The 24,711-nt window shown below is 36.4% G+C and overlaps 1 protein-coding gene across 1 annotated transcript in view; it reads left to right on the top strand.

Annotated features, from left to right (window-relative positions):
• The window catches only part of fstl5 (follistatin-like 5), a 156,289-nt gene that overhangs the window by 85,620 nt on the left and 45,958 nt on the right, over positions 1-24,711 (top strand). The window contains exons 8-12 of the mRNA XM_067401694.1: positions 5,108-5,274; positions 10,281-10,292; positions 12,332-12,452; positions 17,578-17,739; positions 19,917-20,051. Coding sequence (XP_067257795.1) covers positions 5,108-5,274; positions 10,281-10,292; positions 12,332-12,452; positions 17,578-17,739; positions 19,917-20,051 — 597 coding nt within the window. The remainder of the gene's footprint in view (positions 1-5,107; positions 5,275-10,280; positions 10,293-12,331; positions 12,453-17,577; positions 17,740-19,916; positions 20,052-24,711) is intronic.

The following is a 24,711-nucleotide window of genomic DNA, read 5'->3' as shown; positions in this document are numbered from 1 at the left end:
CTGCCAAGGGTGTGACTCATACATGGAGTGGGATTTTTGATTGCCAGTACAATATAATTTCTTTCAAACTAATTACACACATTAAATTTTCAGTAAACACTTGCAAACTACACTCTGACATCCTTACCAACATACCCACACAATTATAGCTGCATTATTTTTCAAATTGACTCTATAATAGACTCTAATATGCATAAGCAGAAAACACAAATAAAGCGAGTATTTCTTTTATATACCAGATTTGAAAATATGGCACAATCTAGTAAAAAACTGGTAAAAATGTAAAATTTGAAGCCTTGCCGATAGAATGAATGCCTATTTGCAAATATTGTATCATTTTATAGTCAAATGGCCCTGGGTTAAAAAAAAATGCAGTTTTAAAGGGTTTCAATGTGGACATTTTTGTCCTTAAGGTCCTGAGTGAATTTTTTTAGTGTAAAATTGATTTTTTTTTTAAAGAAATGAGGGTGAAATATTAAAATTCCAATAAAAATAAACATCTGAGCCCAAATTTATGTAGTTGGCATTAACAAAGGCACACTTATAACAAAAAACAAAACTGAAATGGACAAAAATGTCCATAAGGTTGCAAAAGGGTTAAGTCGAAAAGAAATTAAGGTTTTTGAGGAAGACATTCCAGGATTTTTCACCATATAGTGGACTTCAGTGGCTACCAATAGGTTGAAGGTTCAAATTCCAGTTTCAGTGCAGCTTCAAAGGGCTGTACATGATCCCAGCTGAGGAATAAGGGTTTTTTCTAGCAAAACTATAGGCCATTTTCTAAAGAAAAAAAAAAAAAAATAAATATATATTTATATAATTATATATATATATATTTTTAAATATTTTTTTTTTTTTTTTATCACAAATGCTCATCTTCCACTAACTCTGCGAAGGTCATGCGTGACATAGGCGGAAGTACCAAGCAAGCAAACATGCAAAGACTTACAAAAAACGGCCTTTACAAAAAAACAAAACAAAAAAAAAAAAAAGGTAAAAAACAATGATTCTGTTGCTCTCAGCTCAGCTCAGCTCAGCTCTCTATGTCAGATGATTTTGAAGTCAGAGGAGAAAAGTTTTTCACGTGATTATGTAATGAAAAATCCTGGAATGTTTTCCTAAAAAAAATAATTCTTTTCAACTGAAGAAACATAGACATAAATATCTTGGATGACATGGGGTGAGTAAATTATCAGGAAATTTGAATTCTGAAGTGAACTGATCCTTTAAGTGCCCCTTCAGAAGCTTATGTGTCACCTTTGCGGTGTAAATTTGATATTGGAAGACTTAAGAGACTTAGAAATAAGCAACCTGTACTGCAAATCTGATCTCTGGATAAATACATGAAAAGTGACGCTCATGCATTTGCGCTATGGTGCATAATTCTCTCAGATCCTCTCTCTCTCATAACTGTTCCACAGAAGTATTCCCCTGAAATCACTCATGAATGCATAGAGTGTGCCATGCCGAATAAATCTGACATTAAATGAGGGTTGCTAAAGGTGCATCAGCTCTACACTGCTGTTATCCACTATATGAGCTGAGAGCAACACAATGAATAAGAGACATTACTGACTAATTTGGTAAATTAGCTTTAAATGAGAGCACAGCGCTGAAATGCGAAATTGCCATTTGCGAGGCGAGAGGCATGTTTGTCTTGCGTGCAAGCTGGTTATAATTCCCAGGATCTTTAATTGCATAATCATTTGAGATATCCCAACCCATGTACTCATTTGTTTTGCTGCAGCTTGATTATGTTTTTCACTTGTGTGCATCTCTGTAATTAAAATACCTGAAAATCCTTTTAGATGTCATTAACATGATCACGGGAATGAGATCAAATCAATCAAGATTCAGTGCAATTTTATTGAGGAAGCTACTTTTAATCTTGTCAGGCTGCCATAAGTTAAAGTAGTTATTGTACTGTCAAAGTACTCTTGAATAAAAAGTAGTTAGCTAATGTAAGCTAGCAGAAGAAACTAGCAAACTACACTGAAGCTGTCTATGGAAGAAATCTGTTAAATAAGTTATTGAATAAATAATTTATTTCAATCAGAGCAATATTTCTCTGGTTTATTGACGGTTTTTAGTTCTTAGTATTTCTGTATGTAAAAAGAGACACAAAATGTTTCTTTATGGAATGAAATGAGCTGTTCTCATGTTACAGAAAAATGTATTTAACTTAAAGGGTTAGTTCGCCCAAAAATGAAAATTGATGAAAAATAAATATATATATATATATTTATTTATTTATTTTTTTTAATACTACTTATAGTACATTTGAACCCATAGTGTGCTACAAGTGGTAACTAAATATATATTTTTAAATACAGAGATTGTATATTAAAAGCACATTTAAGTTCATATTTCATGTCTCAAAATAGCACAGTTGAGTACACTTAGATGTTCTTCAGATGATCTTAACCAGTACTAAAGAAGAATTTTTAGTATATAAAGTGCAAAATTAGTGCACGAAAATAGAGCACTTTAAGTACATTAGAGAAGTGTACTTTTTTTTCAACTGGGAAGAGCATAACTATTTTACATCGCTAGTATCCAAATGTTAAAGTCTTTCTTTCCTTGACAACTCTAGTTTTGACATTTTTCTGATCTCTCTCATTTAAAGGCTGGTTGCTGTCTGCTTTATGAGCAGGTGGCTTTGTTGAACCTAAAAGGTCACAGTACAGCTCCACTGAAAAGCAAATGAAGAGACTTTACTGTTAATTAGACCGACAGAAGTGCTTGGCACCTGGCTCTATTATTCCTCTCACATTGTAGAAAAAGCAAGAAATGATATACGAGGATCCTTCAGCAGCTATTCTATAATGACCAAATGACACTGTTAAGGCTTGGCTGTGGAGATAATTAAATTCAAACTAGATGTTAAGTTGAATAGTTTTTAGTTGAAAAGAAGCCTTTATAATGAACTGCCGTGTTTGGTTGGTATTTCTACCGAGAGGCTTGTAGGAGCAGCTGTTAATTCTCACCGTCATTAAAATCTTAATTTCAAAACTAAGTGAAACTATCAGGAGATTTGTGCTTGAAGCAGCACAAAGCCTGTCATGATCATCCTAAAGAGTGTTGTGAAGCTATGAGTCAGATTGTAAAGCCATCTCAGCTCTTGCCTTGGGCAGTACAGCGACTTCAGTCGTATTAGATGCTCGTCAGATTCTCTAAAGAGTAGGAGTTGATTGATGGGGCTCATAAATAGAATTGGGGGTCGGGTTTATTTGTTATCCTTGTCCCGCTCCAGGTGTGTGTTTGTTTCTATGTTATGAGAAAGATGACATTTCAGAGCCAGAAAATGTAAAGGCTTGTTGCACACCTGATCTGTTCCAAAATCCAGTAAGCTGCCTAGGCAGTATTTTAAGGCATTATAAGCATGCTTCCTAAAATGAATGCTGTTCAAAAGGTAAAAATAGAGTAAATAATTTTGGCTAATTTCTAATCCGACTTAGCTTGTATGTTTCACAGTGAAGTGAATTGCTGTTATTTTGGTATTATTTATATTATTATAGTACTCATTAATATTTTGAGTTAGGTTTAAGTTTTAATAATTTATGTCCCAATGTCATTTTTATAAGTCTAAAAGATAATTGCAACTTATCTCACAATTGACTTTTTTCTCGCAATTCTGACTTTTTTTCTTGCGAATGTTGAAATTCTGACTTTTTTCACGCATTTGTGAGTGTGTCGAAATTCTGACTTTTCTCACAATTGCAAGTTTGTCGCAATTCTGACTTCTTATTTTGCAATTCTGACTTTTTTCTTGCAATAGTGGGTTTATATGTTGCAATTCTTAATTCTTTTCTTGCAAATGCAAGTTTATATGACACAATTATGACTTATTTTAACAAACAGTATGTCGCAATTCTGTCTTTTTTTTTCACAATTGTGAGTTTGTCGCAATTCTGAATTTTCTCGCAAATGCAACATTATATCTCACAAATCTGACTTCTTTTCTCACAAATGTGAGTTTATATGTAGCAATTCTGAGAAAAAAGTGAGACTGTGAGATAAAAAGTTAGAATTACCTTTATATTTTTTATTCCATGGTGGATGCAAGCTTCCATACGTTTTTCAAGTAATATTTATTTTTATACCAAAAAAATACTCAATTATACCAAAAAACTATCTTTAATAGTTTTAGTTTTGGTTTTAATTTTAGCTAACAATAACAAAAGTGTACTGTATAAAATCAAAAGCAAACTTGATACCATCAAAAAAGTCAACTTTAAGTAGTGGTTTGTAGCAAGTGTGGTATCAAATAAATAGCTCTAAAATGTATATTCTATATTTACGGTATCCTCAAATGCTATCATTTTATAGAAATACAAAAATCATCATACTAAAAAAAACATGCAAAATCCTCCTTTAAAATTGGGTACGACCTATTTGCACATGTGGCTATTTGTGCAATTACCCTTTACTGGAGATCTTAGCAAAACGGGGCCTGTGAGAATATTTTTTATACAAAAACTTAATTGCCTCACTTTGGGCCTTGAACGAAATCTGGTCTAAGTACTGACTATCTGAAAAGTGAAAAAACATGACCTTTGATATGCTGTGCTATCTTTTTCATCCAAAGAACTCACAAACAAATATAGAGATCAGACATATTGCCCTCAAGAGGCTGTGTTTGTGTGGGTTAGTGCCGGTTAGGACTTAATACTGTAATACTGTCAGGCCATAGCAAGAGGAGCTCTGTACTTATTCTTTTTGCGCTTTAAATAATGATGCATATGTGTTACCATTGGACGAGCATGACTTACAAAAAGAAGTAGACTTTTCAAATTCAGTTTAAACTACACTTCTTCATAAGTGTCTGCAGTAGTTTTTATTGTTTTATTGAAATGTTATGTGTCACAGAAAGCAACATTCACACCGGTAATGTGGCATCTGAGAAAACCAGTTTGATGTTCTCACTAGAAATCACAGGTAGTCAATGTAGCTGTGTGCAAAAAAAATATCAAATCATTTTCTGTGAACCAGAAGTGAACTAGAAATATATTTTAATGGCTGACGCAGACACCTCGTTAACAAATTTACTGGGGAAAGAAGAGCTGAAGCTGATATAAACTACACTTTCTTTCCTCTTGTTTCTCAGAGGTCTATCAGCTCAGCCTTCCCGAAGACCAAAAGCTGAGCATCACCACGGTAACGGTGGGTCAGAGCGCTGTTCTCACGTGTGCCATCACTGGAGACCAGCTGCCGCCAATCATCTGGAGACGCAACAACCACGCCCTCAACATGTTGGAGCTGGAGGACATAAATGTGAGTGACATGCCCCTTTACTCTAACTTTGTCTCTGCCACAGTCTGCTTTTACTTGTCAAGTGTGTGTGTGCAAGGCAAGCCATCTGGAAAGTGTTGCAATCAGCTACCTTTTTAAAGCTGTTGAAAAGTGAGTGGCAGCACTTTCAAGCCGATAAACTGTGTGACACACAAGTGCAAACGTACATTCAACAGCGACCTTTTTTGAAATTATATGACATGGTGTGAGATCATTAGATGTTCAGTCTAATCTACTTTGTCTCTCTTAATGTGCTTTCTGCTCAGTTTAGCTTTTGACGTAAAGGAGTTTGGAGTGAAACATTGAACGAGGCCAGGTGGGATTTCACAAAAGAAACCTATAAATAAGAGCTCAAATTAAAGTCTCCAAAGTCTCTAAGTTTTCAGATGTTCCAGACTCCAGCAATAATATATATTTATTACTGCAACCTTAACCAACCCAAGCTGATGGAATATAGCCCCATGATACCAAATTGAGATATGAGTGATGTTTTAAATGTTCACACTGTAACGCAACATCACTCAATGTGGCTACAACTCAATAGAAAGCACATTAGTGTAAATGAGGATTGAGAGAGAAAATACTCAAGAGAAACTAAATGGATTTGGCAGTCTTTTATGATGCTTGATTGAGTCAATATGAAATGAAGTAATTTAAGAGGAAGAGAACATTTAACAAAAAAAAAAAAAAAAAATTAAACAGAAGTACTTAAATGAAAGCAGCATAGAGAATACGGTATGTCTCTCTTGGGATATGCTGCAGGGTAGAAACTGAGTTTGTCTAACATAAAAGACAAATTCATTAAAAGTACAAATTCATTAAACACAGTGTTATATATTTGTGTATATGCATATGTGAGTTTGCAATCTGTCAGAGAAAGTTTTCTAGGGCCCGAGCACCGATGGTGTGAGGACCCTATTGTAATTGCTCGTCCAATTCTTCTTCTTCTCCGAAATGAATAACATTTTTGAGGGCCTAAACATGCTCGAAAACTCATGAAACTTTGCACATGCATCAGAAATGGTGAAAATTTACATCTGATATGGGTTTCAGAATTACTTGTGGCAAAATGGCTCGATAGCACCACCTACAAATTTCAATCAAGCGTTCTTCGTGCTACCTTTCACATACAAGTATGAAATTCGGTACACACATCTAACAGTCCCATATACCTACAAAAAAGTCTCTTGAGCAAAATCTGAAAACCAACAAGAAGTCAGATATTTTTAATTAGCTTTGGAAAATTTGTGCAATTTTTGCCATTTCCAGACATTGTACTTTAACTAACTCCTTCTAGAGCAGTGGTCTCAAACTGCCGCCCTCCCCCTCTACCCGGACCGCAACTGATCTCAAAAATAAAACATAATCAAAACATGAACAAAAAATTATTATTATTATTATTCTCTAGTTGCTACCTGTCTGATATGCAAAGAAAAAGTTGCCGTTCTATGGGGGCATTCACATATCGCGTCACATAAGCGGCCGCGCCGCATTCTCCTTCTTTTTGCTTTCGCTCCAGTGCCGTCTGTCGTTGCTATGCAACCATGAGCCGCACTCTCAACCGCGTCGCTTCTATTATGAGCGCGCTCGCCTAAATTATAGTAAAAGCACTCGACTTTAAGTCACGAGCGTTGATTTAAACCACCGAAACGCGTCCAATGCTACCAGTAAACATTACCGATGCTCAAACGGCATCTTGGACAAATGTGTCTCAGCTGTGTAAATGTTAAAAACTAATAATGTATTTAACAATGAGAGATTTTTATTTTTTGGCAAAATAAAGGTGATATAGCTCCAGTTTTTTGTTCATTTCTGACCCCTCCACGCCACAAGTGTTGCTGAATTTGTTCCTAAATTACTTTTTTTTTTTTTTTTTTTTTTTTTTTTATTCCATGCACCTTGTTGGATGTGAGAAGTTGCACCAGACTATTGCAATTAATAATATTATACTTGTAGGCCTAGTATTATATTAGTAATAGTATTATATAATTATATTACTCTCTGTAACAATGAGAGAGACACTGCTGTTTACATTTAGTATGGTAAATAAAATATTTATAGTATAGGTATAAATTTTTTTAGTAGGCCTAATGAAATTTGAAGTAAATGAGAAATAATGCAAAGGAAAGTAAATTTTCTGAAATGTTGCGCTTTCTTGCGCTTGAATGTTAATATGGCCCTCCTATAAGGTGTCAATCACAGCAATGGCCCTCCGCCAATTTGAGTGTGAGACCCCTGTTCTAGAGCTTTAATCAGATCAAGGTCATATTTGGTCAGTCTAATCTAAAGGCCTTTGTGATGTTAAATTGTGAAGATCTAGAGTTTTTGTTGAAAGGCATGTCCGTGGCGGCCTGGCAAAGTTTGATGTTTCACTATGAAACAGGAAGTTGTTGTAACTCGGGCATACAATGTCCGATCTGCCCCAAACTTCACATGTTTTATTAGAGTCCTGGCCTGAAGACATATACATGGCAATGTTCAGTTACAGTCATAGCACCACCTGTGGCAAACAGGAAATGACATGTTTTACACCGTGATTAACTTTCATAATTAGGCGTGTCAAAATGGCTCGATAACGCCACCTACAAAATTTCAACGAAGTGCCCCTGATGCTACGTTTCACATACAAGTAAATTTCACATAAAAAGGAAGTCAGATGTTTTGAATTAACTTATGAAAATGTTTAAAATTTTTGCCATTTTCAGATGTTGTACTTTAACAAACTCCTTCTAGAACTTTAATTAGATCAAGGTCATATTTGGTCAGTCTAATCTAAAGGCCTTTGTGATGTTAAATTGTGAAGATCTAGAATTTTCGCTGAAGGGTGCGTCCGTGGTGGTCTGACAAATTTGATGTTTTACCATGAAACAGGAAGTTGTTATAACTCGGGCATTCAATGTCCAATACATACAATAATTTTTAAATTGTATTCCTAATACACTACAGTTAATTCTACAAATATATTACCAGACATTTTTTTTAAGGATGTAGGATAGTGATTATTTGTGCCATATAATGTAGAGGAAAGCTTTTCATGCTTCTGTATGTTACACTACTTTTATTTCTATTACTGCTTGTGTGTATATATATTTGACCAGCCAAAAGCCCAGCTCACTGGGGTATTCATCAATTGAGTCAACACTAGCCTCTGTGTCATCCTCGATACATTAAACGTTTATGAGGCCTTTAAATGAGGAAGGAGTCTGCGGCTGCCAAGATCCATCTCTAGAACCTTCCTACCACAATATCAGCCAGAAGGGACATGCACACTCACACAAGATGGTAGCATCTACATGAATAATCTACAGACTCAGAGGAAAGCCTGTTTAAATGTCAGCAGCTCTACAGACAATCCTTTAGGACAGCAAAGCTGGCTGACCTAAACCAGAAGACTCTAGTATGCAGAAAAACATTCACATACCGTTGGGTATCCTGCATTCCTAGAGCAATCAATGTCATCTTGTCTGTCACAACCTTCCCACATGAAGCCATGTTGCATTTTATTTTTTAATTCATTTTTATTTATTTTTTTAATTAATTTATATTTTATTTTATTTATTTTAATTTTTAATATTCTGCATTTCCTGTATCTACTGGAGAGATCATCATCTTTTAAAGTTTAGTTTAGTTTTGTCATCTGTTTTTCTCATCTGTTTTTGTTTTTTTCTCGTAATACTAGCATATTAGCACAAAAGAGTCCAGTGCGTATCTTTGCAGAGGTGAGCAATGTAGCCAATCAAAGACATGTTTGTTGATTTCTTGAATGCAATGGCCAATCACAGGTGTTTTAAGTTAGAATCCACTCAGCGCTCAAGTTTTTATCCAGTGTGTCCAGTTCTGCATTCTCGCAAATCATCTCTAACAAAGTGCAGACATTATGTAAATAACAGATTTATTGTGTATTAAGTTTCACTGATTAATATATAATGCAACTTTGTAAGATCATGATGAATGTGTGACAGCTTTTTAGTGATTATAAAGGGAGCGCTATTTGCAGGCTGTCTAGTATAATAATTAATATAATATATTCAGAATTTAAATAAAACTTTTCTATGCTTGACCAGCGGCCATGTGCACATTTCAATAAATTGGCCCATCCGCAGCAATTCACTCCCAAAATTGGGATGACTGACACATTCTGGAACCGGGCCTGGTCCAAAAGCAGGACTTTGCTGCATTAGGCAATTGTTATTTATTATTTGTATTGCCTGCCATGCCAAATACTGTATACAGTATGCTTGCTTTTCTGTTCAAATTAAAAGTGGTTTGCAAACGTAGACGCTTTAATAACAAATCATTTATCTGGAGCGTTTATGCTGGGACAAATATTTGATCTGATTTGATGTAAGTCTTTATGCATGTTTTTTGTTTTGTTTTGTTTTTTGTTTATCCAAGTTTTAAAGTTAAGTTCAGTGAATTTTATTTTCAATGTTATAAATATTTTATTTTATTTTATTTTAATCTTTATGCGCTTCTTTCATTCTTTTGTCTGTTTTATAGTCTGCCGTCAGAGAGAACCTCATTAATCCAAGTATAGTTAGAGGTAATATCGTTAAGTTCAGTGAATCCTGTCTTCATGTAAGGAAGCATCTACTGCACATTAATGTGCTAAAATGAGGGCGCTTGCTGAGCGTTGCATCATGGGATTCTACTAAGACCACCACATGGCCATTATTATGAACCTCTCCCTGAATACATAAAACAAAAGAAGAGTATTTAATGATTAAAGTTGAAACTGTGGGTAAAACTTTAAGGATCAGCAAGAAGAACTGTTTGAGCTAGCATATGGTCTCTCACAGTTGAATATATTGGCCTGATATATTTCTCTTTTAAGGTTAATCAAAAAGATAAATGATAAAATTAAAGAAAAACAATGCCTAAAGATGTGTAATCATTTGAAAGTATCAACTGCAACATAAATCTGATAACCAGTAGTTAACTGTATTCTTGAAACTGAGATGTTCTTTGAATTGATTTCCTTTCTGCAGATCCCCTCTCAGGTAGGTTCATGTTTTTGGGTTTGCATGATGCTAGAACCCTGAAGCTAATCAGTTCTAACACCACATTAACCCTTGGTGACTCACAAATCTGAAGACTGGGTTAAGGTGCCTGCACTATTGAGCTGATTCAGAGTCAAGGGAAACGAAGGAGCTGATGGTTTGCACTCTTCAATGCCTCTTCAAGACATCCTATTTCTCTGTTAATTTACCATGAAGTTTATGATGCCATATCCTGGCTTTATATTTTGCAGTGGTTTGTTGTATATCATGTGTAGTATAACCTTATACAGTACTACACTCAAGCTTAGGAAAATTAGTTACACCAAGTTATTAACAGAATTTGTATTATTTTTTATTGAAAAGATAGATGTAAACTAAATAGTTATATTTATTTATAAATATAGAAACAGCAACATTTAACTACTCTAAATATTTAGCTATAAAATCATATAAAATGTCACACAGGGAATCAAATGAATCACACTTCCCAACAGAACATTAGAGAGAGAGAGGATGGGTTTGGAGAGCGTGTTTGATTATCGCCTCAGTTTGTTAGGTTTTAAAGCTGCTACATGGGCGCTCATTGGTAAAAGTAGCTCATTAACTGTAAGTTGACAGCATCATTACTGTTAGTTAAATTCTCCACAGTACTGGTGTACACATTCATTGTGGTTTTGTGTGCAATACATGTGAGTGTCCACATATTTTCAATCTTACTACATAATTCTGGCTTCAACTGCATTCTGCAGCCTAATCAAATCAAAATTAACATATTTAATCAGAACCATCTGAATGGTCCTTGAAATAAATACTTGCGTGTTCCTGGGCATCAGGATGTCAGTAAGGCCAGTTGACCTTGTAAAACAATGGTGTTTGAATTCATTAGCTTCATGGGGTTTTGTTTGGACATTGATGCCGTTTCTCTTCAGCCTTTGTTGTCTCTGATGCTGCTTGTTGCTCTACGTACTGATTCTTCTTTTTTCTATTCTTATCATTAGACTTTCAAATGACTTGGTGCAATCTGATTTCATTTCATATTCAGTCTCCTCTTTATAAAGCACTTTTTTACTGTACTGCTGTTTTTATTCATTTAGAGCACATTGTGATGAAAAGGGCTTGTTCATCAACATCAAAAGTTTACAATGACTTCAGTAGTTACTAGAGAGTTATGTTTCTCACTTTAGAATATTGATCCAAATAATTAGTAATTCCTTCTTAAGTATTTGGTAATACTTTAGTCATTACTAGTTGGTTACCATGACCTTCACTTTAGAATTAATTAAACATTATGCATTATTCACATTAATTATGAACATGTATATAGTAGTTCTTAGTAGTTCTCTGGGAGGTATGAAAAACAGTAGTTACTGATTAGTTAATAGTGAACTACCACCTACAACTGAGCACTATTACTTACTAATTCATTAATCAGAGTTTATTGTTAGTTAATAGTAGTTACTATAGTGTTAATAATGCATTACTCATTTGTTCCTGTGTAGTTATTCATTAATGAAGGATCAGTATTCTAAAGTGTTACCGTAGAAACAAAAAAAACATCTTTTGTGTTCTGCAGAAAGGAGGTTAAGTAAATGATGGCAAAATTTAGAATTTTGAATGAACTGTCCCTTTAAGTTTGTCGTTCTCAGAAGCAGTATGTGGAGAATAAATGGTGTGTGTAGAGCTTTAATGATGGCCTGCAGCAGAACTGATGCAAATGTCCGCTGCAATCTGCTCCTATTGATTACCCTGTTTTTTAACAGTCCTCATTCTCCTTTTCTTTCTCTCTCTCCTGCCCTCTGTATTTTTTTTTTTTTTTTTTTTTTATATTACAGAACAGTTTCACTGCAAGCTGCTCTCTTTTTTCTCTGCTGTCCAGTATATGGATGCTTGATTGCACTCCCCCTTTTTTATTTACAGATTTATGCATTCAAGCTAATGTTGATTATAGGAGGCATTTCCAGCTCTGGGTTGTTGTTTGCACTTGTGTGTCGTAATCTCTTTAAGGTCACAGTGTTGATAGTATTGTGTATTTTTTACAGGATTTCGGAGATGATGGATCACTGTACATTACCAAGGTGACCACTACACATATGGGCAACTACACCTGCCATGCAGACGGCTACGAGCAGCTTTTCCAAACACACACCCTGCAGGTTAATGGTATGTAATATACAAGCATATTCACTGCATGATGACCAATCAGAATCAACTATTTGAGAGTGCACGAGTTTAATCCAAAATCAAATATCCACTGCACTGTACAGTATCTTATGCAATGTATATGTTCATGGCAAACACAGTGATAACGAGTACTTGACAACATTATCATGTCATATGTGACATCGTATACATTACATGCTTTAATAATCACTAAATAAGTCAAATGTAATAGCTGAAATATGTTGATGAAGTTTTATTGGAGAAAGACTTACCAAGTTCACACCAAGGACAATAATTATTACAATAATTATAAAGATATAGTTCTTAAAATTGAATAGAGAATAGTAGAGTTCACTAAACAACTATAATGATCATGGCACAGAGAAACGATATTGTTGGAATCACTTTCAGAATAAATTTTTTCAGCTGATGAACAATAAAAATAATGACAGCCAATCAGAATCCATTCGAGCATTTAAAGCGACAGGCGACAAAACTGACGACAGAACATTATACTATAGAGATTGTTACTAAACCTTGTAACTCCAGCGGACCCTCAAACTATAGGCAAAATCTCATACATACAGTAGCTCCACCTGCCTCAATCATAAATGAAGTCCTGCATGCGTTTTGGATACTGTATCTGTTTGTTTGCAGTGCAGGGGTAAATAAAAAAAATGGTTCTTTAAATAATTATAGCATTTTTTTTAGACGATGTGTGTAAGACTAATGTTTTGAGGAGCACAGAAGAGTGTCTTAGTCTGGTATTTGCTGTCTAGTCATAGCCAATACAGCCTGTGCGTAACACTTCATCTATTATAACACAAGCCTTTTGCCAAATATTAAACGGCAGTAAAAACTGAGTGCCCAGTGCCGCCCACATAGCTACAACATTTGTAAACTGTAAAAAAAACTGTTGATAAGAAAATAAAATAATGCAATGTAGTGTTGTCAAAAGTACTTACTTAAATACCAAGTCAGTACTGAAATGTTAAAAATGCGACGCTTTGAACGCTGTTGAGCGGATTCGTAAACACCTCTGTTTGGCCATTGTGTTCACTCCCTCAACATATATGTCTGTGATTGGCTACAATGATCAACGCACAGGAGCGTTTAAAAGCACCCCAAGTTGGTGTGACAGACAGAACACAAATCTCTGACATTCGCTAGTGAAAACCTTAACTCCATTTGAGCTTGATTTTAGGAAAATGTTAATAATATAAAGACTGACCATACATAAAACCACAATACTTACTGTCAACGTGTTTAATATGTATATATACATATATATATACTCTACCCTTCAATTTTCGCTGATTTCAAATGCTGGATTTAACTGGATAAACTGGATAACTGGATGAACTCCTGAGATCCAGCAGCTAATGTAGCACATTGCCTTGCAACTTGCAAGGATAACTTGACAACTGAGCGTGGGCATTTCACTCTCGTTGTATGCATCAACATCACATTTGCATAGGCCATACTATATCATGAATTCATGATTGTTTGACTGCCAAATTAAAATATTAAACAGAACAGTAAAATAACGTTATTAACTGGCTAATAGTAATTTCAAATAGTGCTTCTTTTCAGAATGTTTAAACTTGATTTAGTTTTCATTTTTGTGTATGTTCCTATTAAAATTTCATTTCCAGTTTTTGTTTTCATTCCTTGAACTGGTTCAGGGCCCTGGCTCTTGTTGTAAATGGACCTTTAAATGTTTGTTTTTTTTTGTTTGTTTGTTTTTTTGTTTTTTGCAATTAATAGTAAATTAAATGAAATGCATTTAAAAAAAACTACACTTATTCTATATTTCTAATAAAAAATAAATAAATACATAAAATATTAAATTTTATTATGTTTCAGCTATTACTTTTTAATTTATTGTAATTATAGTATTTACAGCATGTAATGCAGATTCATGCATAATAATAAAAAATAATACTAATTATTATTATTATATTTCTACTTTAATTAAAGTTTGTAATGTAGATTTATGCATAATACATAATGAAATACATTTATTTTATATTAAAAGAGTTTTTTTTTTTAGTTTTTTGCATCTTTCTTGTTCTGTGAGGCTGAAATGTAAGTTTAGCACCATTCCTTGGTCTCCTGCCACCTTTTCCCTTGCTATTTCTCATTGACACATGAAACACACAGCAATCAAATGGCTCTAAATGATACCATCACAATTTAATTGAATGAAAAACAATTGAACGCCTCCAGAGTTGTTGCCTAGCAATTAATCGTGGTCAGAGATGGGAGGAAATGAGAAATTAATTAAGGGATGTGACACATGTTCTCCCTTTTTGTGTTTTCAGCCACAAGGGCAATAGTGCTCCCCTTTACCTAATTATGCTTCCTGATGACCAAGAGCAATGGAATATTGGAATATATAATATTTTTCTTTTTTCTTCAAATACCCCACATTCATTTTGCTGATTTTTTTTTTTTTTTTTTTTTTTTTTTAACTATTATTGCATATGTGTAGTTTAATTTAAGTTAAAGCATTTACATTTCTCTATGGCAGATGAACCATTTGTAATTAATTTCCTACACAGCACACGTGAACGACGGCAAACCTTAAGACTTTAAATTGTTGTCCTTACCGCTTTTTCCATTTACAATAATGACATTATAATGTTGTTACTTTATTTTCAATGCAGGGTTTTGTTTGATGGTTAACCAAGGTTAATAAAACAGGCAAAAAAAAAACTAAAATATTAATAACCATCTCGACTGTGATGAATGTATACATTGTGTGAGTGGGTGTCATTTTTCGTTATTTGTTTAAGAGCAGTGTTAGCTGGGAAAATGAAAGGGTTCAGACAGGTTCACAGAGACCTGCTGAGTCTCACAGATGGTGAAATGGAGAGGAAACTCTAATCGAGGACTCTGAAAGCTCATCAGCACCGACACACATACAAAAGCACTAGAAAAACACACAATTCTCTGTGCCGCATGTAATGGACACGTCCGCACACCAAGAGAGACAAAGACAAACATAAACTAATAAATCTGACTCTCAATTTCACGGAGGAACGAATACACACAGAGAATTTATCCGGTCCAGTGATGGCGGACTTACACGCTGCCGAGCCGAAGCACTTGCTTATTCTCACAGAAAATCAACAACACTGAGGAAAACAAAGAAAAGGAGGGCAGAGAAATAAAAGGAGGGAGATTGGAGGAGACGAGGGGCCATGAGAATTTTGTGATAGAGCTGTCAGCTTTGATGTGTTTCACACAGGGGACAATCTCAAGTCGATCCCCAGGTAATAAAATAGACACAAAGACAGATACAGGTGCACAGAGAGAGATAGAGAAAGAAAAGTCATTCGTAGGTATTTTATATCATTTCTAGGTTAAGCTTAGTAAAGAAAAAGAACAAGAGAGTGCTGGTTATGTTTTAGCTCATTTAACCAAAATTCTGCCACTTGGTTTTTCTAATGTAATTCTCCAGCTATAATTTAAATTAATAAATAAAAGAATTTAAATTTTAATAAATAAATAAAGGGATAATTCACCCAAAAATTGTCATTATTTACTGTAATATTTTTTTTCCCAAACTTTTATGCTGTTGTTGTTTTATTTTGTTTTGTTTTCAAAATTTGAGGGTTTTTGAAGATTATCCCAGGTATTTTTCCATGTAATGAACATATTAAATATACAAGCATATTCACAAATGCTTAATCACCAATCAGAATCAAGTATTCAACTGGCATCCAAGAAAGACCGTTGGACTCAAGGATGCATCTCATGTACCGCATGCTGTTTTTTTTTTTTGTTTTTTTCTCCATCTATACTACACAACCAAAAACGCATGTCACATGACCGTTCATGCACACTGTGCATGTGCGTACAAGTGTAAACAGTTGCCTCTTGCTCATGTAGGCAGCTGCAGTATTAAAAAAAATGCAGAGTTTAACTGCACAATGGCTGCTAAAAATGACAACAAAGCCAGCAAAGATTGCAGTTCAGTCTCCATGTTCTTGTTTACACCGTATTCAGGATTCGCAGTGCGAATGTGGGCAGCCACACATCATTTTCAAAAGTCTTAATTTTGGTCTGTTCATACTGAAACACAACCCCGGCATTTTCAAACTAAAACGGGGTCTGCAGTGTTTTAGAAAGTCTCCATTTTCGGGGGGTTGAAATTGCCGAAGTTGTGTAAACGACAGATAAAACCGTAGGAAAGGTTATGGGTTTTAAAACGAAACGCACTAGTGTAAACAGAGCCTTAAATTTTGTTTTTTTTTTCTCGCACAAATCTACTTTAATGGCTTCAGAGTGCTTTGAATCACTCCAGCCTCTTTTATGGTACTTTTTTAAATGGAAAAGCAGCACTTATCTTATAATATTAATATTTAAATAGTGTAAGATATTGATTTCTAAACTTGTGCTTTTAAAATGATATTAGAGACTTTCTCAAACTCAGTATAACACTTTAGATTTGCTGATATGCTTTCCTACATTTCCTTCATGCATGGCTTTGTTTTCACACGGTTTACTGATTATCATAATCTGCTCATTACCAATGAGCTGATCTTGGAACACCACAAGGACCTGAGCTTGCGATTTTCACACTAAATGATTTCTGCTTTTCAATCACGAGTTGAACTCCACAGTAAATAGTGTGAGTCCCAGGGAGCTTAAGGTTCAGATTCAACCCCCTATGTCTTGAAGCAAAACATTTCATTAAATCAACCCCCTTGCGTGCCACAAAATTGTGCCCTCGCCACCGCTGTCCAAACATTTCCTCTCATTTCTCCCATTTCCTCTCAATGTTCTAAATAAAGTAAACTGGTTAAATAAAGGAAATAATATTATTAGCAATAAAAAATAATCAGTGACAGTTTCTGAGATGATTTTATAGAATACAGGATATTTAAAAGCTTTTCTAGTAGAGTAAAAAACATTTTATTTTATCATTCTGACCATCCAGGGCTGCGTTTCCCAAAAGCATTGTAAACCTAAGTAGATCATAAAACCATTGCAACCAATGGTCTCTACAATCAACTTGGCTCACAATGCTTTTGGGAAATGCAGCCCATTATGTTGTTTGTTCATTCATTCAATATCTTTGCTTACACTTTGTCCTTTCCAATGTTTTTTTTCATAGTGCCCCCTGTTATCCGGGTGTACCCAGAGAGCCAGGCACGCGAGCCGGGGGTCACAGCCAGTCTGCGGTGCTACGCTGAGGGCATCCCTGACCCACAACTCTCTTGGCTGAAGAATGGCATGGACATCACCATGAAACTCTCCAAACAACTCACACTTCAGGGTACAAACATATAGGGCCCTATTTTAACGATCTAAACGCAAAGTGTAAAGCGCACGGCGCAGGTGCACTCAGGGCGTGTCCAAATCCACTTTTGCTATTTTAACGACGGAAAAACGGTCCGTGCGCCGGGGCGCATTTTTGAAATGGGTTGTCCCTATTCTCTTAATGAGTAATGGGCGTAACGTTCAATAAACCAATCAGAGTGTCATCTCCCCTTCCCTTTAAGAGCGAGATGCGCTCGCGCCATGGCGGATTGCTATTTACATGGCGTACACGCGATGAGTCAGTTAATATATATGTGTGTGTATTGGCACGATTGTTCAATTAATTAGCCAATTTCGTTCATCATTATAAGTAGTAATAGGCTGAATTGAATTCTAATACACGCAATGACTATTCATCATTACATTTTTATATTTATGTAGCCTACACAATAATATTCTTTTACACTGTAATCCTTTTGTTTTTAATATTTGGCATGTTTGTGTGATGCGCATTGTGTGTAATAAGCAAAGTCAACGCGCACTGTGGACGTGCCCAGAGGTGCAGTTTCTACCAACGCGCTCTAACAAAAAAATATTGCGCCATTGACTTTAGACTTTAGACCAGGTTTGAGTTGGTCTATGGCGCAGTCTATTTTCAGCTCCTTAAAATAGCAATGCGCCGGCAATGCGCCTGAACACACCTCTTTTTTAGACCAGCACGCCCATGGGCGCACTAACTGGCGCAAATGCATTTACTAATTTAAGGACGTGGCGCTGAACGGGAAAACGCGAACGGCGCCGGACGCAAACTAGCAAACACACTTGCGCTGCGCCTTGCGTCGCATTGCGCCGGGTGTATTATAGGGCCCCAAGTCATTGGGCATTTCTGATTCTTTTTATGATTTATGACTGTAATGCTGCAAATGGAAGAGAAATGCAAACACATTTCACCTTTAAGGATACAAGCATTTAAACAGTTAGACTGTATATGACAATTATGGATGTGAATCGTAAAGAATTAAACCATACGGTTCCTTCAATTTAAAGAATCTTTTAGTGCTTTTAAGGAATAATATTTGGGGAAAAAATGCAATTTCACTGCCAAACTATGAGATAATAATCTTACAAGAGTCATTAGCCGCTTTTCCACCATCGAGTCAAACTGTTGTCATTGCTTAACTGTTCCATTGCTGTTCCGTGCTGATCCAGCCCAACCGGTACGGATATGGTTCTATTTTGTGATAACAGAGCTCTTTGGTACAAATATGTCAGTTGTTGCCTTGGTAAGGCAAGAGTTTACTACTGGTATGAGATGTAAGGGACCGCATTGTGGAAGATGATCAGGTATTTCTTTTATTTTTTACTATAAACTTGTGTTTACTTCACTTGAAAAGCACGCTTGGCCAGCTACAGAAAAACCTAGCCAGGCAACAGACAAGCGACCACTCGTGAGTGGCGACATGCTGAGAATTCCGTGCCGAGAACGGTTTGTAATCGTGCCATGCCGAACCAAACTCAAGTTGAATTATAACTGAAACTGTTCCTTAATGTTCTTAGAACTGTTTGGTGCGACGGTGGAAAAGTGGCTTTTCATTCCATAATCACTCATCTGTTTGACTTTGTAGATTCATTAGTAGTTAATGTGGTGCTGAATAAGTAGTGGAAGAGTATTTTAATATAGTATTCTTACTGCATCAACAGAAGAATGTACATGTGAGAACCGTTAACAGAACATTTTATTATAAATGCAACCAGTTCTGAACTTGAATTCAGCGAGTTCCCAACCCTAATGGCAGCACAGTCCTCTGTTCTTACCAAAAGCCTTTACACTAGCTGATTTCGCATTGAAAAAAATGTGCCCATGTCTTTACACAAGGAGACGTTGATCTTGTCATTCTGAAGAAGCTTTATATAGCCGTAATGCCTGCTGGTTGCACTGTTGCAGTGATTGACGTGTTTGTCATGATCTAGATCTTTACTCAATCCTACAATCCCCCCTGTGGGGCCTCTCATCAAAAAACATCCTCCAAAGTCAGCTAAAGCTAACATGACAACTTGAGAACGCTATAAATGTTTCAGTGATCCCATTAGAGGAACTTACATAAATGGAACTGTTTCTTTCACAAGTGATTTAGAGGAGGTGATGGAGGAAAAGTTCAACTCATTCTTTCCTTCGTTCTTATTTTTCTCCAGCTAACGGGAGTGAGGTGCACATCAGTAATGTCCATTTCGAAGACACCGGCGCCTATACCTGCATCGCTCGTAATGAGGCGGGTGTTGACGAGGACATCTCCTCTCTATTCGTAGAGGACTCCGCTCGGAAAACGTGTAAGTATAATTCATGATGTGCAGTCCATCTTTCCTTATGATGGAACTTCACTTCACTGTTTCTTTGCATTATTCATCAGACTGAACATTAATAGTTTATAAACTTCAGATAACTTTAGATAATAATAGAACCAGAGGGAGATAAAATAATGGAAGAAGAGTCCCAGTGGCCTGATATTTCAATATTTGTCAATATTTGCTTTGCACTGAAATGAATGAAAAATGAGATTTGTTATATAAGATTATCTGAAGGAATTTCATATTAAAGGCATATGTAAGATTTTTGCAGTAAAATATCCAAAAACCACCAGGCCAGTGTTATATATTTTACAAGGATACAAGGATACGGGACGTGTCCGGGAGTTGCCCGTCAATGGCATCATATTCACGTTACCCTCGGTTCCGGGTCTTATTTTGTAGTAACCATGGAAAAACCAAAGATGCTTTAATATATTACACATTTTATTAGACAAGGGAACAACTGTTTGGTTACATTTATAGACAGAAAATGAATTATTGTTATATAGCTCAACACGTTTAGTCTTATTGTTTAAATCTAGTTTTCTTGATTTTCCGAGAGTAACAGTATTTTGTCAGTATTTTGTATTTTGTCAATAGCTAAGTAATACAGCATTTCCTCCATCATACAGTACATTTTAATTTTACATTTCATTTATCAGCACAAGCCATCCAGCATTTATTAATATGATTTTCTAATATCGATCTGTCTTACTGCAGTGGCAACAAGTGTCTCACAGCAGCCACAGAGCGAACGCACAGACTAACATCATAACATAATTTTCAACACACTCAAATGTATCTAATATGATCAACAGCGCTGTTACTTCATACGCTTGACCGGAAGAAGCGGAAGCGGTGACTGCGGCATAATAAAAGTTCCTCTGCTGTCGAGCAGTGTGTTGCAATCATCTCTCATTAGCAATCGCTAAAGCGGCCTCGATCCGCTCCAACAGCATTCGACCCTGCGCTGCTTCATACTACAGTAACTTTAATAATCTCATCCATGAACATGATTTCTGCCTGAGTCCCATCCCGAATCTTTTCCACCAGCTGTGAGGTGAAGATAACATCTCCCAAAATTCCAGGTTCAAACTCTGCGTCATCAAGTTACGCCTTTATTTTGAGTAGGTGACCTCTAGCGTTGAAAAATCTACATATTGTAGCTTTAAATGTCCTGTATGTTATTTTTTTACTGTATTAAAGCACAAAAATACCATTATATGGTGGCAGAGATTTAGCAAACATGCTAAGTTCACATACTTGAACACATAATTGTGCATTCTGTGTCGGAATGTCTGTTTTTGTTTTGGTCTGTGTGATCCCACCCTCTGCTAATTTACCCAATAGTATTTCTTTTTTTTAATGATTGCAGATTCTTATCAACCTGAAAAGCCTCGGTCCAGAGGCATATTAAAATATTTATTTGCGATAAATCAACTCAACTAACTGTGTAAGGCTTGTCGTTCCATTTGTTGTTCCACTTGTTGTTCCATTGTCAATTGAGCTTGTTCCTGTTGCAAGTTCTCAAACTGGCATCCAGCGTGAGCATCGAGCCTGAGGAAGAGGGGGGCGGAAAAAACAGCCCTCTCCAATATTTAGAATTTTGACTGCAGTACCCATTTCAGCCAGTAGTTGTCAGTATTATATACTGCACCTTTAAACCTTGAATACAGATTTACTAAGCCAAGAAAGGGGACCTGTAATGCAAAATGTACATGTTTGCACACTGATGTGTTTCCACAGTGTGTGTAAACAACCAGCCTATAATGGTAAAAATCCATGGTAAATATCCATCCACTCCTTCTTTTATAATCCCCATTAATCGGAAGCAGCGTCTGGAAATACATTGTTCCAGATTTCCCCCTACTGTGACGTCACAGTATGGACAAGCCCCGCCCATGAATGATGATGATCTGCCCTATTAGCATAGATCCCACCCTTAGTGAGCCTACATAGTCCATAGTTGCTGTCACTTTTGACCAATTTAATGTATCCTTGTTGAATAATAGTATTAATATGAACGGTTGTGTATACATGTTTTATGTGCTTGTTGATACAGTCCGGTGGTTCATTGTATTGAAGCCATGAAGTTGTGGGCAGCAAAGGATGCAGAGAAACCTCACAGGTCATCATACAGTCATCGGTCACATTTTCTCTAATAGTTTTGTAAAGGTGTTGGGATATGTCGTTCAGAGTTCTGGGTATTGTACTTTAGTGAGATGTGACTGAGCAATGCACTGTACAGACAGAAGGCCAGAGTTTCTTCACAGGTCATACAACCAGACCCAGTGCTGCCTGTGTTCCCTGCATGCATAATGGATGACATTATTTTCTCAGATTAACTACAGCTCTGCCCACTGATCTGGAGTCAGTTCATCCAGATCCTTTGATCTCTGCTCTGACAGATAAACTCCTCCAGCTGTCCGGATCAACACTCACTGTAGACCATCTCATACACAGTTTCTCCTCAAGCAGACTATGATCTCTGTGTGTGAGAATATTCTCATAAAGCATCACAAATAATTTGTGTTCTAGAATATATTTTCAGTTTGGACACAGAGGCAACATCATTGTTGATGTTTAAAGGAACAGTTCATTGGTTTGTGCCTGTAGAGGTCTGTGTGGTCTTAGAAGTCCTAGAGCCTGTAGAGGTCTGTGCATCCCTTCATGGACATGCCTCCACCGACCATCACTGACCCACCACCAAACGGGTCATGCTGAATGATGTTACAGGCCGCATAATGTTTTCCTCGAATTCTCCAGACCTTTTCACGTCTGTCACTTGCTCAGGGTGAACCTGCTCTCATCTGTGAAAAGCACAAGGCACCAGTGGCGGACCTGCCAATTCTGTTTAGTGTTCTCAATGGTGTTCAATGGCAAATGCCAATCAAGCTCCACGGTGCTGGGCAGTTAGCGCAGTCAGGCCCTCAGGCCACCCTCATGAAGTCTGTTTCTGATTATTTGATCAAAGACATTCACACCAATGGCCTGCTAGAGGGCTCTGGCAGTGCTCATCCTGTTCCTCCTTGCACAAAGGAGCAGATACCAGTCCTGCTGATGGGTTAAGGACCTTATATGGCCCTGTCCAGCTCTCCTAGAGTAACTGCCTGTCTCCTGGAATCTCCTCCATGCTCTTGAGACTGTGCTGGGAGACACAGCAGATCTTCTGGCAATGGCACACATTGATGTGCCGTCCTGGAGGAGCTGGACTGCCTGTGCAACCTCTGTAGGGTCCAGGTATCACCTCATGCTACCAGTAGTGACACTGACCCTAGCCAAATGCAATACTTGTGAAAAACAGTCAGAAAAGAGGAGTAGGGAAAAAAAATGCGTCCACCTGTAAAACCATTCCTGTTTTGGGGGTCGTCTCATTGTTGCCCATCTAGTGATCCTGCTGTTAATTTCATTTACACCAAAGCAGCTGAAACTGATTAACAACCCCTTTAGCTACTTAACTGACCGGATCAATATCCCACGAGTTTAACTTGATGCTATTCTCTGATTAAAAAGTGTTCCTTTAATTTTTTTGAGCAGAGTAGTTTCATATTTCTTTCAGTTTTAGTCATTTAAGTTTTTCAATTAATATATATGTTATTTTATTTCAGTTTAGATTTAGTTTTAGTTAACCATAACAACACTTTCCTACAGCGAGCCAAACTGAATTCTTGCGTCTGTGATTTAAACTGCTTTCTGGTTAATTGAAAAGACCCAAGTTAAAAGAATGATTTGTTCCAAATTTAGACAGTTATTTCTCTCATGAACTCCCATGAATTTGCCAAAGAGATCAAGGGCATCAAAATATTTAATAAATACAGACTTCTTTATTTGTTTGTTTTTCCACACAAAGACCACTTTTATTATAGGTTAATGGTGCTTTTGCATCTTTAAAAGCTCCAGCCCCTATTCATTATATTATTAATGGCATAGAAAAGAGCATTTGAACACATTTATAATGTAGTCAAAGAAGAAAGAAAGTCATACAGGTTTTGATCAACATAAAAGTGAGCAAATGATTTCATTTTGGGTGAACTGTTCTTTTAATAGTTCTGATTCATCTTGTGTTGAAACCAGGCTAAATGGTTGGATTTGATAGTCTGTGCCATTGCTTTCATTGTGAATGAGAGGAACAATCCTGCACTGCCAGCTGGGATTTCCTCTTACATTAGTCCTAGAATGGCAGGTCTGAACTCATAAGCCTGGGATGATACATGGCTCCCTGCTTCCACAGAGTGCACCAGCCTGGCAAATACATTTCCAAACCATGCTCAAGCACTACATGTAAAATCTTTTTTATGGATATCAGTAAGCCTTTAACATGCTGCTTCAGCTTTGTGCAATGAATTTGTCTTTGTTGCTGAGAAGCTTATATATATTCTATAAATTATATGCCTGAAAATACAGAAAAAAGCTTCCCTTGGTATCTGGCTACACAAGATGACCATTGATACAGAACAGTAAAAGCTAGGACTCGTAGCAAAGTTGTGCATTGGGTTTTGATTATACAGTAAGGGTTACAGCTTCTGAAAGGTTGCAGGGGGCGTGTGATAAAAGTAATCGTACATCTAAAGGGCAAAACAAGGTGAAGTTGGTGGCCAGCCATTAGTTGAGATCAGTGTCGTTCTACAGGTCAGCTGGGGAA

This window comes from Chanodichthys erythropterus, chromosome 1 (assembly GCF_024489055.1).
Source record: "Chanodichthys erythropterus isolate Z2021 chromosome 1, ASM2448905v1, whole genome shotgun sequence".
Taxonomy (NCBI): Eukaryota; Metazoa; Chordata; class Actinopteri; order Cypriniformes; family Xenocyprididae; genus Chanodichthys; species Chanodichthys erythropterus.
Note: the sequence above shows the minus strand (reverse complement) of the source record. Positions and strands in the feature narration are given on the sequence as shown.